The sequence below is a fragment of the Anopheles coustani genome, chromosome 2, assembly GCF_943734705.1.
Source record: "Anopheles coustani chromosome 2, idAnoCousDA_361_x.2, whole genome shotgun sequence".
Classification (NCBI taxonomy): Eukaryota; Metazoa; Arthropoda; class Insecta; order Diptera; family Culicidae; genus Anopheles; species Anopheles coustani.
The window spans coordinates 4,076,464-4,090,521 of NC_071289.1; the positions used below are offsets into that span (position 1 = coordinate 4,076,464).

Genomic DNA, 14,058 nt, shown 5'->3' on the forward strand with positions numbered 1-14,058 from the left:
CGTCCACCAGAACAGCTGGACAAGCTTCATGGTGGCAGCAAAACTAACAGTTCTATCACGTACCAGACTCCACCACTTGATGCTATATCGACGGATGCTGGCACGAGACTGTACGAGGCAAGCGCCACGCACACCGCAACCGAATGGATAAGGATAATCAATAAAAGCTGAGACAGTCCGGCGCCATCCGTTGTACGGCGAGACAATTGCATGCGCAAAAGATGTGCAGTCTTGTCTGTTCTCGCTGGATGCCAGACAAGCGTTGTGTATGTGGTCGTTTTGCTAAGATAAACTAAAATTTCATTGGGAAATTTCAACGAAATACCCTCAGCAACACAATTAATTGATTTCATCTTGTGTTGATGCTGTGTAGCCGATATTTCCTTACACAACTGTTATTTATTTATGTGGTAATGTGTTGCAACATTCATCACAAAAATGTGAATGATTGAACTCCCACTTTGAGAGAATGAGCACATTAGTAAAGAACAGTGATGTCAAATGCACTTCAACGATGTCACTGGTGCAAGCTCATGAACCAATTATCGCTAGATTCCATGAAAGCCTTACATGTTGGTGCAAACAGGTTTCCCGAGCATACTATTATTAAACCTGTAACGACATGTAGATGTAGATTTCGCTCACCTTACCTGACACGATCGTGGACCAGATCATCGAGCATCGAGCACAGCTGCCCTTTCGTTCTCAAAGTAGGTTTATCGAAACGGACCGGTAGACCGCAGAACCACTATAAACCGTCCCGTTTGGGTGCAATCGTCCTTAACCCAGTGTTTGCGTGTGTTGGGTGGAAAACCATAACCTACGATCCTAGTTGTGCGTCGCCAAGCACGATCACTTTTACGCACACTTTCCGGATTCCGATTCCGGACTGTCGTGTCTGGTCAACGGCCTGATTCTATCCACCCATGTCGCATGGGGCAGCTTGACCCTCAAGAAGGCAAATACCATACGTGTAGCTGGAAAAGCCCGCTTTACCAGCACGAACACGGTTGCGTCATGGCGAAGGTCGACTGGGAGACCCTCAAACCCTGCTACACCACAAAACGGACAAGCCCCGGCTCTCTAGGCGTGGAAATCAAAACAATCATCACCTCTCGCGGGGGCCTCTCGTATCTCGTATATCTATCCATCGGCAAAGAGGAGGGCCTACCTAGAGCCTGCTAGCCTCGAGTCAGGCCAACCAATTTAGGGGGGCGAAAATGAGCTGGACGCAGTTGCGCGTAACCGCGGCTCGAGAAATGGCGATCGAGAAAAAGGTTTCGTGACCGGTTTTCTGACGCCGAAAGGCACGCCGCCATTGCAAAAGGCCCCGCCAGCTTAGTGGCAGCTGTAGCCTCTTTCCGTTGCGGGCCACTCGGTAGGACCAGTGCAATTCTAGCGACCGTGCCGTGAAGAGCTCCGTAATATCGCTGAACCGCAACCGATGCGACTCTCGTGGAGCTTTCTGAGGCTGTGCCTGGCCACCGGCTTGGTGGTTGGCTTGGGCTGCCTACTGGAACAGGCCACCGGGGAGGATGCGGAGGACGTAGCCCGATCGCTCGGTGTCACCGATGTGCACGATTGGGACATACGATCACTGTACCGGGTACGGTTTCAGCACATCACCAAGCGTCCCCCGCCCGGACTGCGGCATGCGGAGCGGAAGTCCAACCTAGCTACCCGATGGGCCGCCCTGAAGGAGCGGATAGCGGACTTTTTCCCTTCGCGACACACCAATCCCCGTACCGTCGTAACGTTTGATAAGATCGCCACCGATTTCGTGAACGTTGGCATCGTGAAGCTGGCCAAGGCGCTGGATCCCCCAAAGCCTCTTCCGAAGCGGACATCGAGAAGGCCGAAGAAGGGAAAACTTTCCACTCCCGAGCCACCGAACGAGGTATCGGCCGATTCGGACTCGACCGACATTCCGCGGTCCTCCGAACCCACGCCATCGGATGTTCGTCCAAAGCGGAGGGTGACCCTTTTGGTGGACCTTCCAGACTTTGATGTGGAGGAGCTCGAAGTTACCCGTATCGCCCATCAACCAGAAGCATCCACAAAGTCCTCCGTTTCGGCGAGAACTCCAACGACGGTACATCCATTACTTCCTGAGGCGCTCATGCAGCTCTGCACAGATGGTCCCTGTGTTGGCAGCAGCGCCAACGTTGCGCAAGGCAATTCTTGGCAGCTCCTGATAACCGCGTCCAGCCTGATGTTTCTGCTATCGGTTCGGCGAATGTGATCGGTGCCTCTGCCATGACCTCCAAACAGTAATTGGCAATTTAAGTGATAAGACTCTGTGTTGTTATGGTTTGCTCCTGCTTGGACGTGCAGGCGATTTTGCACGCGAATTACCCCCCGAAAATCCGGGACCAACAGAGGACGTGCTCGCTAATTTATATCAACTGTCCACGATCGCTCGCCGGCAATCATTTCGTGACCAGCTGTGCAAGTGTAAAGTTAAAGGTTCTGTGCTGCATTAAAATGCGCCTCCTCGCGGTGCTCTACCTGGTGTTCCTCGTCCAGGCGACACTGGCCCACGAAGGAGCGGCCAAAGGTCGCGATGAGGAACCCTCCGGAGATGGTGGACCAGCGTTAACTCGTCGTAAGCGTGGCTGGGGCTGGAGCAGTAGTCCCTCGAACCGGGCAACGAAGAAACCGATCGGCTGGAGTTTGACCGAAACTCCAAAGAAGCCCAAGCGAAGGCCGTTGGTTCAAGCGCCTCCACCACCACCACCAGGACCGTCGGCCCCCGTCTATTATGCGCCGGTGAGTGGCCCCGTCTACAGCGTGCCAGCTCCAACGTTCACCTTCCAGATGGCACGTCCAACGAAAAGTCTCACCAGGGAGTTGGTCAAGGGTGCACTGGTCCTCGGCACGGGTGCAGCGCTTCATGCCATCTATTCGAAACCGGTTAAAAAGAAGACGGAGGCCGAGAAAGCGGCCGAGCGCGCCATGCGGGAACAGCGTCGTCATCGGCGCAAGAACAGGTCCACCACGGTCGCTCCGGCAACGAACGAAACCACCACCGCCGTCCCGCTCGCCCAGCCCGAACTGATCCCGGTGATGGTCCAGGATGCCAACAAACTGTTCCAGGTCGTCTACGTACCGCGCGACAAGATCCCCCCCGGTGGCATTCCCATTGCGACCACACCATCGTTCCCTACCGGGCCGGGTTCCGGCGTTCCGCAGGTAGCGTTACCGTTTGGTGGCGCTCCAATCCCGACCGCGGCCTTTCCGGGCGCTCCGGCTCTTAACACAACGGCACCTTCAACATAATCCTCTCCACCTCTGCGTGGCGTAAAGACTTCGTCGGCGTTGACTGCTGGGACATAACCTCATTTTACGCAAGCCCTATCTTCCACACCATTTAAAAGCGCGCAGGTTCAAATTAATTGGATACACACTTTCCCGCTAAACGCTCTGCCTCGTTTGACAGCCGGGCCCTTGCTCCACACGGTTTCGGTTTTCGGCACGCGAACGAACGTCTTTTCCTTCGTGCCAGGTGTGAAAGTCGTCAAACTGAGGCTTGGCCATGCATGCCAGTGTGCGTTGGGCAAAGAGCACGGGTTATGGTCGGGGAGGGGAGCTGTCTGTTATTAGTGCAACCTTGAAACGATTGCTTCGCCGGCGTAAACTCACCCCTCTAATCGTTGCCAAATGTGCTTATTTTCATAAGAAAAAGAATTGGTGGAGTCGGCGGTTACTACTCGCCAGGAATTTTGTTTACATCCGATATACACTAGGGATTAGCGGTCTCCAGCGCACCTGTAGATATTCGGGGGCTCCGATTTCGGTGACTCCTAGAGCTTGTCTCAACAATGAGCGTCCTTTCTAATCTGTGAGACTGTTTCGCATTTGCTTATTGTCGAATTTTAGGTCATTTAAAACTGCGTACTTTGATTCCATTCAAGCATAGGTCTTTATGTAGCAAGTCCTCCAGCTTAGACTTACGACAGTCTTTACAGCCAATAAATAATCTTCGTCCTAAGGCATCTTGTGTTTCATTTCATAATGGCTTTCTGCCTTTCGACGCTATTTCCTATCGCTTGTTCAGAAACTCTGTGAGATCAATCGAAGCGTGGCCAGCCACGTGATGGAAAATTATTTCAATTACTTGACTGACGGAATTGTAACCACATTTGTCATCCTAATCAAAGTTCGATTAGCCGTTGCGTGTTTGACGAATCACGATCGACAGATCCCTGCGTTGTCCGGTTCTGGGAAGAAAGAGACACCTTCCCACGTGTCGTCTTGCGCTTGCTCATGTAAATCCAATCTTTGCGGAGTACACTGATGATGACCCCGGAGGTCACCGCCAGCTCGTCGATTGATAACGGTGACCATCTAGGACGACCCTCAGGACCGAAAAGTCAATGAATTATAATTCAGTACCCAACGTTCACTGCCAGTGCGAGGAAGTGCCCGAGACTGTTTTCTTCCTCACTTCGACCGCTGTAATTATCTCACTCTGTAGCCCGAGCTTCTTGGCCGTCGTCGTCGCTCCGCTCTTCGGTTCCTTTACTTCCCGCGTCAACGAAGATGCGCCTAACCGTGTTAATTTGCCTCTATCTGACGTTTCTGGAGGCGTCGGTCGGCAGTTTAATCTATCCCGAAAGAGCTCTCACCCAGCTGCTGATGGGACAGGGCCGGGTGGTGACGGTGAACGAACTGATTGCTGCGGGGGAATCGATCGGGTTGCCGTCGTCCTCCGGAATCGCGAAACGGACGGCGGAATTTGACGTGCCTGGAAATGCTGACATCGAGGTGGAAACGGCTCAATTGCGGAAAGTGAAGAGGAAGCTGGCCACCAAGAAACCGGTGAAGAGGTTGGTCAATAATCGCGCTTCGTCGCGAGCGAAGCAAGCCAACTCTCCCACGTAAAATTGAAGTGAAGACGATACGACGCAAACTGGAATGCTGATACCTGAAATTTACCTTTTGAGTTAATACTTAGTTGTAAGCTTTAGTGTAAAAAAGAAATCAAATTCAAATTTAATAAACTTATAATCCATTCGTTTTCGAACAATATTACAATGCAAACAAATCAAATATTTCCCAATGTATTACATACCGAAACAAGTGCGTAATTAGTTACCAATTCATTCTAGACGTTTTCCTTTTTGCCCAGTGAAGGCTATAAAAGTAAAAAATTGGCGATAATCAGCTCCTTGCTTCATTATCGCCTTAATGTTTAAATATGCCTGAATGTGTCTATTTTTATATGGAACAAATTGTTAGTGATAAGTCAAGCGGCAATTATCATAAACTTGTTGATGCTGCAATTACTATGAGTCTCAGTTGTTGATGATAGACGCGTTCGAAACTCTAACCGGAAATAGTATTGTGTTTCGGATGCGAAACAATAATGCTGTCAAAAACGAAAGGCTTTGTTGTTCAATCAACATTCAAAAACAACTTAGTTTATTTCTTTTCGATTAAAACACAAATAACTTACATTCATACATTGCCCTGTTTTCGCTGCGCAAACCGTGAAAAAGAGGAAAAATCCAACGATAAAACTTAATTCGTCCTACAACAACACCACATATATAGTTTACCATACGCCATTAAACGTTTTTTTCTGGATGCTGGATGGGGATACTTATGCTTATTATTAGCAGGAACAACAATCTTTAATCGGAAAACAATACGCGAACGCTTAAACGAAGGTAGGAATGAGCGGGGAATGCATTTTGCGTGTGGATGGGTACACTTCCTGTCTTTAAAGTTTCACTAAAATACTTTCACACGTGTTTGACTCGCCGTTAACAATATAAGCTTCACACTGTATGTATAGTCGGTTTAACATTTCGGCAATCCAAAGCAAGGTTTGCTCAACAGACCGTTTTTCTAAATCGTCATTTATCAAATGCTGTAAAATACCTTTCCATTGGTTTTGATTTTCTTATGCTATCGAACGCTACATTACGATAAGATGTATCTTCTAATATCCGTAAATTATCCGCTGCCGCGCGAATTTGTTTTGTTTTGTTCACCACGACCCGTGATTATCTGCAGTTATTTGGTATGGGGTTTAATGTGTTCGTTCTAGTCCTGCACGCGCAAACACGCCAGATATACGCATTAATATTCTCGCGCTGTTTTCTGATGCTGCCGAGTTTGTTTTCCTGAAGGCACTGATTTTGTTTTGTTTATACAATCTTCTCTTATCCAGCGTGCTCTCTATTTGGTTCCTTTATTCTTGTTATGCATTGTAATTTAAACCTAGTCGTAGTATTAAGATGCAGTGCAATTGTGTGTTTGTTGGAAATCTTTTTATATATGCCATATTTGCATAACAAATCTTAAATCTTAGAACTTATAGCTTCACTAATGGGGTTCTCGGAAATCGTCTTAAACAGCAAACGTGTGATATTTAAAATTAATAATTTTCCAGAAATCGAGCTAAAATCATGTATCCTCTCTTTTGCAGACCGCATTTGCCCTTCGAGTGTTATGGAAATCATGCCAACTTACGAAAGTTTCAATGCAGGTGTCCTAAAGTTCAGGTGGGTGTAAATTATCTGTATACATTCCTTATAGATCCGGCTTCAAGTTTAGCAATTCGTTAAAATGGTTATTCGTTCAGCATTATTTTTCTTGATCACAAACTCAATCGACAACTTCCAAAAACATCAATGCCACAAAACACACACACACGCCAACGAAGATCGATGCACATGACTAGATCAGAAAATGTATGTTCCACTTTTTCGTAACACTGAACCTTTCCCGTACCATTCTCTTGTACTTGTAGTTGCAAAATGTTTGAACGTTTTACAGAATCGTACAAAAATTAAAATGTTCCAATTCAGGCGTGGTTTTTCTTCGAGCATTGAAATTGTCTGGGAAATGCAGTTGGAAGCTTCAGCTTTGGGTGAGAAAGCTTTGCATAACAAGAAGCTTCATCGCAACCGCTAACTTGAGGATGAAAAGCTCGCCAAACTCAAAAGCTCTCACTATGCGTAACACAGGTAACGCTTTCTGGCATAGTTTGATTTTTCGTAGCGTTACTTCGCGTAAGTACATGTAGGAAAATGAATCCTAGTGCATTGAATCTTAAATTTTAACACACATTAAGTTACTTCGCCGGTAGTAAGACACACGCACGTGGCTGCTTAAAACATCAAAGAGAAACAGAGTGTAGGGCGCAAGCTTCCCTAATCTCGTACACTTTGGAATGTTCCGTAAAATTGAAAATGAATCACCAAGGATTGTATAATGTTTCTAGCCTTATCGTTTTTAGTCGGCGTCAAGCTCATGCAACACACAAGACTACACAAACTCCAGTGAGAAGCGAATATTAACCTATTTTGCTTTGTTAGCTTCACGCGGCGAGTCGCAATAGACGCTACACTTGGTGTAAAGTCAGCCGCACGGGTTGGTTCTTCCAGCGACCTTGGGCAGCTCACTTCTGCTGACGGCGATAGCTTTCCGCGAGTTTTTCCACGTATTCGTTCCGTTCCAAGCGCACGTACGGCACCGGTGACAAGAGTGACGCGACCCTCGTTGAAGCCTTCGACACGGACGGTGGTGAGCGGGGGGAACGAAGGGGAGAACAGCAGCAACTCCGACGCCGCATTAGCGCAGACCGTCTCCGTTCCAGACCTTGCGAACGTCGGTCGGCTTCAGTAGAGATCGAGCTCACAAACGTCGGTTCGGTACTGATCGATGTGCGGCGCAGCGGAGGTTGCCTGTGGACGTCAGCACCTGGTTGTTCGATATAATCCTCGCCGGAAGAATCCTTTCGATGGCGACCGTTGTGTTCACCCATTAGAGGCTCGTCCATCGATTGGTCAAAGATCTTGTACGAAGGAATAAACAGCTTCCGTGGAATCTCACGCTTGTTGTCGACGTTCACGATGACGTTGGGGCGGGCTTGACTGTTGGCGGCAACCACCACCGCCCTGGGCACCACGGATGAGGACGACGGGCTGGAGGGCTTCCGGTACATTTGTTCGATGTTGAGCAGGCTCTCCTCGAAGGAAAGCTTCTTCTTGCGCTTGGCAATCGGTGGTGACACAATCACCGAACGCGGTCGCTCCGAGGCCGTGCGGTGTTCCACGAAACTACTACTAGGGCTTCGATTGCGATTACTACTGGTGCTGGCGGGACTGCTACTAGGAGAGCTCGTATTACTGGGGCTGCTTTCCTTACCGGTACTGCTGGTTCCACCGTCGTCGGTTCGATCCGGACTCTGGTCCACACACATCGGTGTTGGTTTGGCAATATCGGATTGAGATTCATCATACACTTCCGAGTTCCTCATCGTTTCCCGTGACGTAGTCATCTCCAATTCTAACTCCTCCGGTACAATTTGTACCTTATTGTTGTTCGTTTCAAACTGAACCGAACTTGTATGGGAGAGTTCTTCCGAAGCACTCTCGGGGGCCTGAGCAAGCTCCATCGTGTTCTCTTCCTCCACATCGCTTCCAGTTGAAGACGCACTGGAGGACGATGACGAACTGGACGATGAAGACGTTCCGTGAGAGGAGCTACTCGAGCTACTGCTGGAGCTTGAGCTACTGGAGCTACTAACGGAACAGTTTGTATCCTCGTCCTGTTGCACCGGAGATGGCTTAACCGTAGCTGCCAGTAAGTTCCGTTTGGTTATCAGCTGGCTCCACGAGACGGTACACCGTTGGAGTATTCCATGTTGGAGCTGTATGTAACGCTGGTAGATGAGGTACTTGCGAAGCAACCGCAACCGAAGTTTCATCTGATCGGACGGGCGAGAAATGTATTTCGAACGGAGCGAACTGATGACTCCATTTTCAACAGCCATCTTTTCACTATCCACCAAAGGGATCACTTCTTCATACTGTACACACTCAACATCCTCTGCAAACGCGAACAGTTCCGACTCGTCCGTTTGCAGTCCCTTGTCCTGCTCCAACGCCACCGGAACATCGGCTTCGTCCTCCGAAGAACTGGTGTGCATCATTTTCTCAATCTCCGCCTCCACCCGGGTGAATATATCGCTCTCACTGTCCGACAGCATCGAGCGTACACCCACCAACGGTTCCTCTGGGGCAAGGTTGGCCAAAAAGATCTCATGATCTTCGCACTCTTCGCCGGAGTCTGTTCGCATCACTACCAGATCCTCCTCCTGTAGCTGTATGCTCTCACGCAGCAGATCCGCGATGGATCCACGATCCTCCTCCACGATAAACACCCGACCACCGTCCTCCTCTCCCTCTTCCATCACCACTTCATCGGGCGTTTCGTCATCCTCGATGATGCACACCTCGTTTTCGGTGACATCGATGAAGATGTTCGTCTCGCTGAGAACCGCCTTGCACAGATCCTGTAACCTCGGTGGGTTCATTTCTTCGATGATGTAGAGGTGCTTGTTGACGCAAATGAGCTTTTCACAAATATCTTTCAACGAGGATGGTTGAAGGAATAATTCCGACGATAGTGCTCGCTCGTAGCAAAGATCCTTCAACGATGGAACGGTGTTAACAACGGTGTTTGTGGAAACTACGGGCTCCTCGAGTTCCATGTCTTGGGACGGCATCGGGGATTCTTCTTCCGTATCGGGATGATCGATTTCTTGCTGAAGCTCCACTTCATCGAACGACTGTTTCTCCTGCTTCTCTTGTGACTCCCTGGGTGTGGCTTCCACGCTCTCCTGCAGCACTTCCGGGCGCCTAAACCATTCCTCCTTGGCCCAGCGACGGAACGGCTTCGAGTTGATGGTGTCCAGCAGAAGTCGCTTCAGACTCTTCGGGTTCCGCTTGGATGTTTGTACTTTGAATTTCGATATATCACAATTGATAAATTCCTCGATGCTGGACCGGCGAGCTATTTTGGGAAACCGTGGCATGTCGTAATCGTAAAAGCGGCGCTTTCGATACTTTGGGAAACAGCGAGGCACTTTGAAGGCTTCCTCGTCTGCAGGTGGTGGTGGTGGTGGTGCGGGTTGTGGTTGGGGCGATGATGGTGGTGTCAACTCTTTCTCCAACTCTTTTTCTTCCGTCATTTCCATCGGTTCAATGGTTCGTTCTCCCGAAACAACTGGTTCTTCTGCCACTGGAATCTTATTATCCGATTCCTTCTCGGATGCCTGCTTGGAGAGATCTTGTGGCATTTCTTCTGGAGACATTTCACTGACAACCTCCGTAGGTGGACTTTCTACTGGCAATTCGCTAGCTGCCACGTTCGGTTGAATCACTTTTTCCTCTGCTTCGGATCGACCTTCTACAATGGTATCCTTGCTGTCATCCGGTTCCTCTTCTTTCGACTGCTTAATGACTGACGGCTTCTGCTCGTCCAATTCCAATTCCAACGGCTCTGGCTCTTCGTCTATCCGCTTCTCCTCTTTTATCTTTTCCTTTTCCTCATAAACTACCTCCGATTCCAGCTCCGTTTGGTAGTACTTCTCCCGGTTGGATTCGATCTCCTCGAGGAACTTCAGCGAGTCTGCACTATCGTTGATCGGAACTACGTTCTTCGGCAGCTCGTTAATTACGCTCAGATGTTTGTACTTGTTTAGTTCCGACTGTGGCACATCGTACGTTTCGAGAATGTACAGCTTCTCGCCATCTTTTCCCGTTTCTTCCGATTTTGCCGGTTTCTCGATGTCCGCCAGTATGTCCGGTAGGTTACCGGCACTCTGCGTATTTGCGACGATCACCCCCGTGTGAACTGGGGGTTGTACTTGCGGTGGCACGTCCGGTGTAGCTAGGGTGTCCATCGCGGCACTAACAATCTCACCGGTAGACTCCTGATGTACTACAGGGGCTGATGGTACAGGTGACGCCACAACGGGTTCACCCACTGTTTGTTGGTTCATGTACTTGCACGACTCGTAGTTCTGATGGTTCGTTTGATTGTTGTTCGCTTCCTTTGAGGCTTTAGCCGATCCCACCGCACCTTCCTCTTCCTCCATCTCGCTCCAACTGGTCAGATAGTCGCGTAAGCTTTTATCCTTCAGGTTTTCGTCCAATGCAAAACTCCTAGGACCTAGTCCGAGATCTTCCATCGTCGTGTAACCACCGTACGCCGTAACAGCTTCCGGATGGTGATGCTGATGGTGGGCAAGGTGACGAAGATGATGTTGGTCAGCAGCGACCATGGGCTGATGTCCGTTGCTGTACCCGTTGTTACCGGCCGGGACCAGTGGACCGAGGATCGGCTTCGAGTGCATGTAGCGATTCTTCAGGTACATCTGCTGACAGTCGTAGTTCAGTGCATGATTCGTATCGTATATCGGTGCTCCAACGCCCGCAGTTGGAGTGGCCGTACCCTTGGGGATCTTCACACTGTTGATCTGCTCCTCGAGATCCACCAACGGATGATTGATGTCAATCACCGGATTTGGTGTGTCATAGTAACAGCTTGACGATGGTTTGGCTACTTGCTGCTGGTGCTGTTGTGGTTGCTGTTGTCCCAAACCCGTGGCACCGGTCCCGAGTGGGTTAACCTTCTGGGATGGAACCATCTGCTGCGCCGAATATTTCACACCGTAGTGACCCATCGTTGCACCCGGTGGGACTTGCGTATAATGACCCTGCGTGGCTCCACTTGGAGTCATGTTTGGTGTATAGAAATCGTTCATGTTTTTACTGAAAGTTATCTTTGGATTCGGGTACCCTATGCCTGTCTGCATCTGGTGATGGTAGCTCCCGGGTGCGGATGGAGCAGCGTACGGAGGCACATTACCCGTTGTCTGCTGTTGGTGGTGCGGATCCGTTGGGTATGGATGCGGGAGCGGCACACGACCTCCCATTGCGCGCTGATGGTAAGGATCGTCATATGTCGTCGCAGAGCCATTTGAGCTTCCATATCCGTAACTTCCGACGACACCCTTATGGTGCGGATGAGGTACCGCATGATGGTGGCCAGGGTGTGGATGGTAGCTGGAACTCTGTTGTCCAGCGTACGCCATGCGGTTCGGTGGGACATAAGGATTTGGCGCTGCATGATGAGGATGATGGTTGGCCAGCTGCTTCACAAAGCTATTGCCATAGTAGTCCATTCCTGGCGTCATCATGCCTTTGCCAGGGCCCATCTGTGTGTAGTAGGTACCGTGTGTTCCCGCTGAACCGCCGGTTGAAGCTGTCGATCCCGTGGATGGCATATAGACTCCTCCGGTGGTGTAACTGTTGACGTAACGTTGAGATCGTTCGTTGTACATGAGATCAGGATGGGAAGCCATCGTTGACGGCCGGGATCCACTGGCCATGTGGGGTGGTTGTCCCCCACCGCTCGGGTACTTGTTGCGTACGATGTGACTGTACGGATCGTACCCGGGGTGAGTTCCACCAGAACTCGGAGGTTGTGACTGTGGTTGAATCGGAGAGGCTTGAACTCCATCGGGATGGTATAAGCCGTACCCAGCTCCAGAACTACCGGTAGGATAGTGCGCCGTCATACCGGCTGGTTGACCCTGCTGTGCTGGACCATACTCCGACGCATACCGATACCCTCCAGCTACCCGTCCTCCAACTCCGGTCGCTCCTGGCGTTGCATGATGATACTTGTTTGGGTTCTTCGCCTCAAAGTTCCCAATGACGGACGCTTCGTGGTGATGCTGGGTGTTCGTATAGTCCGTCCATCCTCCGCTACTTCCACCCGATCCGGCACTACTACTCGCCCCGCTCATTCCGGTATTATACTTCCCTAGCTCCTTGTACCCAGCTCCACCTCCTCCGCCGGCGGTCATTTTCGTCTGATACTGAGGTGGCCCGTGGTACGGATACGGAGGCGCCATAATGTTGTGATTGTTATTGCTAATGTTTATGATCGTTGGAGCGCTGACACCTTGCACCCCACCAGCACCACCACCACTCCCGCCGTTTGGGGCGATCGAGGCACCCGTGCCGTACTGCGTCGCCGTTACTCCACCGCCAAGAAAGTCGACCGTCCCGCCAGCACCATTCGAGATCGCTGCGATCGCCGGAGGAGCTCCCTGACCGCCGCTTATGTTGTTCACGATGTTCGTGTTGATGTTGTTGATGTTGTAGGTGATACTGTCACCGGTATTGGTTTCGAACTTGCGCGAACTGTTGGTGATGCTGGAGCTGTAGCTGCTGCTACTACTACTGCTGGTGGTGTTGCTGGTAGTGTTGCTGCTCCCGTTGTTGCTGCTCTGACCTCCGCTGGCCGGATCACCGAACAGTCCAACTGCGTGCGGGTCCGTAAACAGGGTGCTTCCACCGTTTATCGTCGAGTGTAATGATTCGAGGTGATGTTGTTGGTGTTGCGTTTGAGTTGTCGCTTGTTCCGACTGTTGTTGCTGCTGCTGCTGGACAACATGACTCTGGTGAATAATTCCTGGCGACTGCTGGTGCACGATCGTCTGCTGGCCGTACGATCCCACCACAACCGACTGTTGTGACTGCGATGAACCGGAGCTACTGTGCTGCGTATGATGCGCACTCAGCTGCTGATGCTGCTGCTGCTGCTGCTGGGGATGGGGATGGTGATACTGGTGGTACTGATGCCGGGTGGGCGTCCCTAAGGGTGGCCCCGGCGGCGGAGGGGGCTGCGGAGGGATCTGGGGTGGGTTGTGAAGGTGATATTTCACATTCGTGCTCGGCAGAGCGCTGGCGCCCGGGAAACTGTTTGAAATGTCCGTAAACAGCCCACCATGATGTTCCATTGTCGAAAGCGGCAGCTAGCGATTCATCTGAAGTAGTCGATTCTGCAGAAGATGTAGAGAAGAAAATCTCCATCAGATTTGAATTTACAGGAAAAGGAAAAGTCTGTCTTTTTTATAAAACACGATTCATTGTCAGGACGATTGCTTTCACTTTTCTTCACTTCGTCTACTACTTCGTCGTCACACGGGAAACCCCAATCGATAAAGTGTCGCTGACGTTCGCCCCTAATGGATGGCCATTTTGTGGCTAGCCATTACTATCAGCCTCGCTTTCCCGTTGTTTTGAGCGTGTCATTCCATCAACCGGTAGCCCATTTCCCCCCACTGGCTGGGTGGAAAAAAAATGTACAGAAAACAATTCTTGATAGCCCTTTCACTGCTCCACATATGCTCTATCGGAGGTACCGGTTATGCAGTCGGACAATAGGGAACCGGAAACCACCTAC

At 50.3% G+C, this 14,058-nt stretch overlaps 1 protein-coding gene across 1 annotated transcript; it reads right to left on the reverse strand.

The window, feature by feature from the left end:
* Positions 1-4,461: 4,461 nt before the first annotated feature.
* On the reverse strand, positions 4,462-13,612 carry LOC131267544 (uncharacterized). The gene is made up of 2 exons (XM_058270449.1): positions 7,422-13,612; positions 4,462-4,510 (listed from the first exon to the last, which is right to left on the reverse strand). The coding sequence occupies exons 1-2, from the start codon at positions 13,610-13,612 to the stop codon at positions 4,462-4,464; spliced, it is 6,240 nt and encodes a 2,079-aa protein (XP_058126432.1).
* Between the last annotated feature and the right edge of the window lie 446 nt (positions 13,613-14,058).

Bases quoted from the DNA above. Each gene is read 5' to 3' on its own strand.
- LOC131267544 (XM_058270449.1), bottom strand. From the start codon at position 13,612: ATGGAACATCATGGTGGGCTGTTTACGGACATTTCAAACAGTTTCCCG. The intron at 4,511-7,421 runs GCAGAAGTGAGC...AAGGAACCGAAG, and splicing joins GCGGAAAGCTATCGCCGTCA to AGCGGAGCGACGACGACGGC.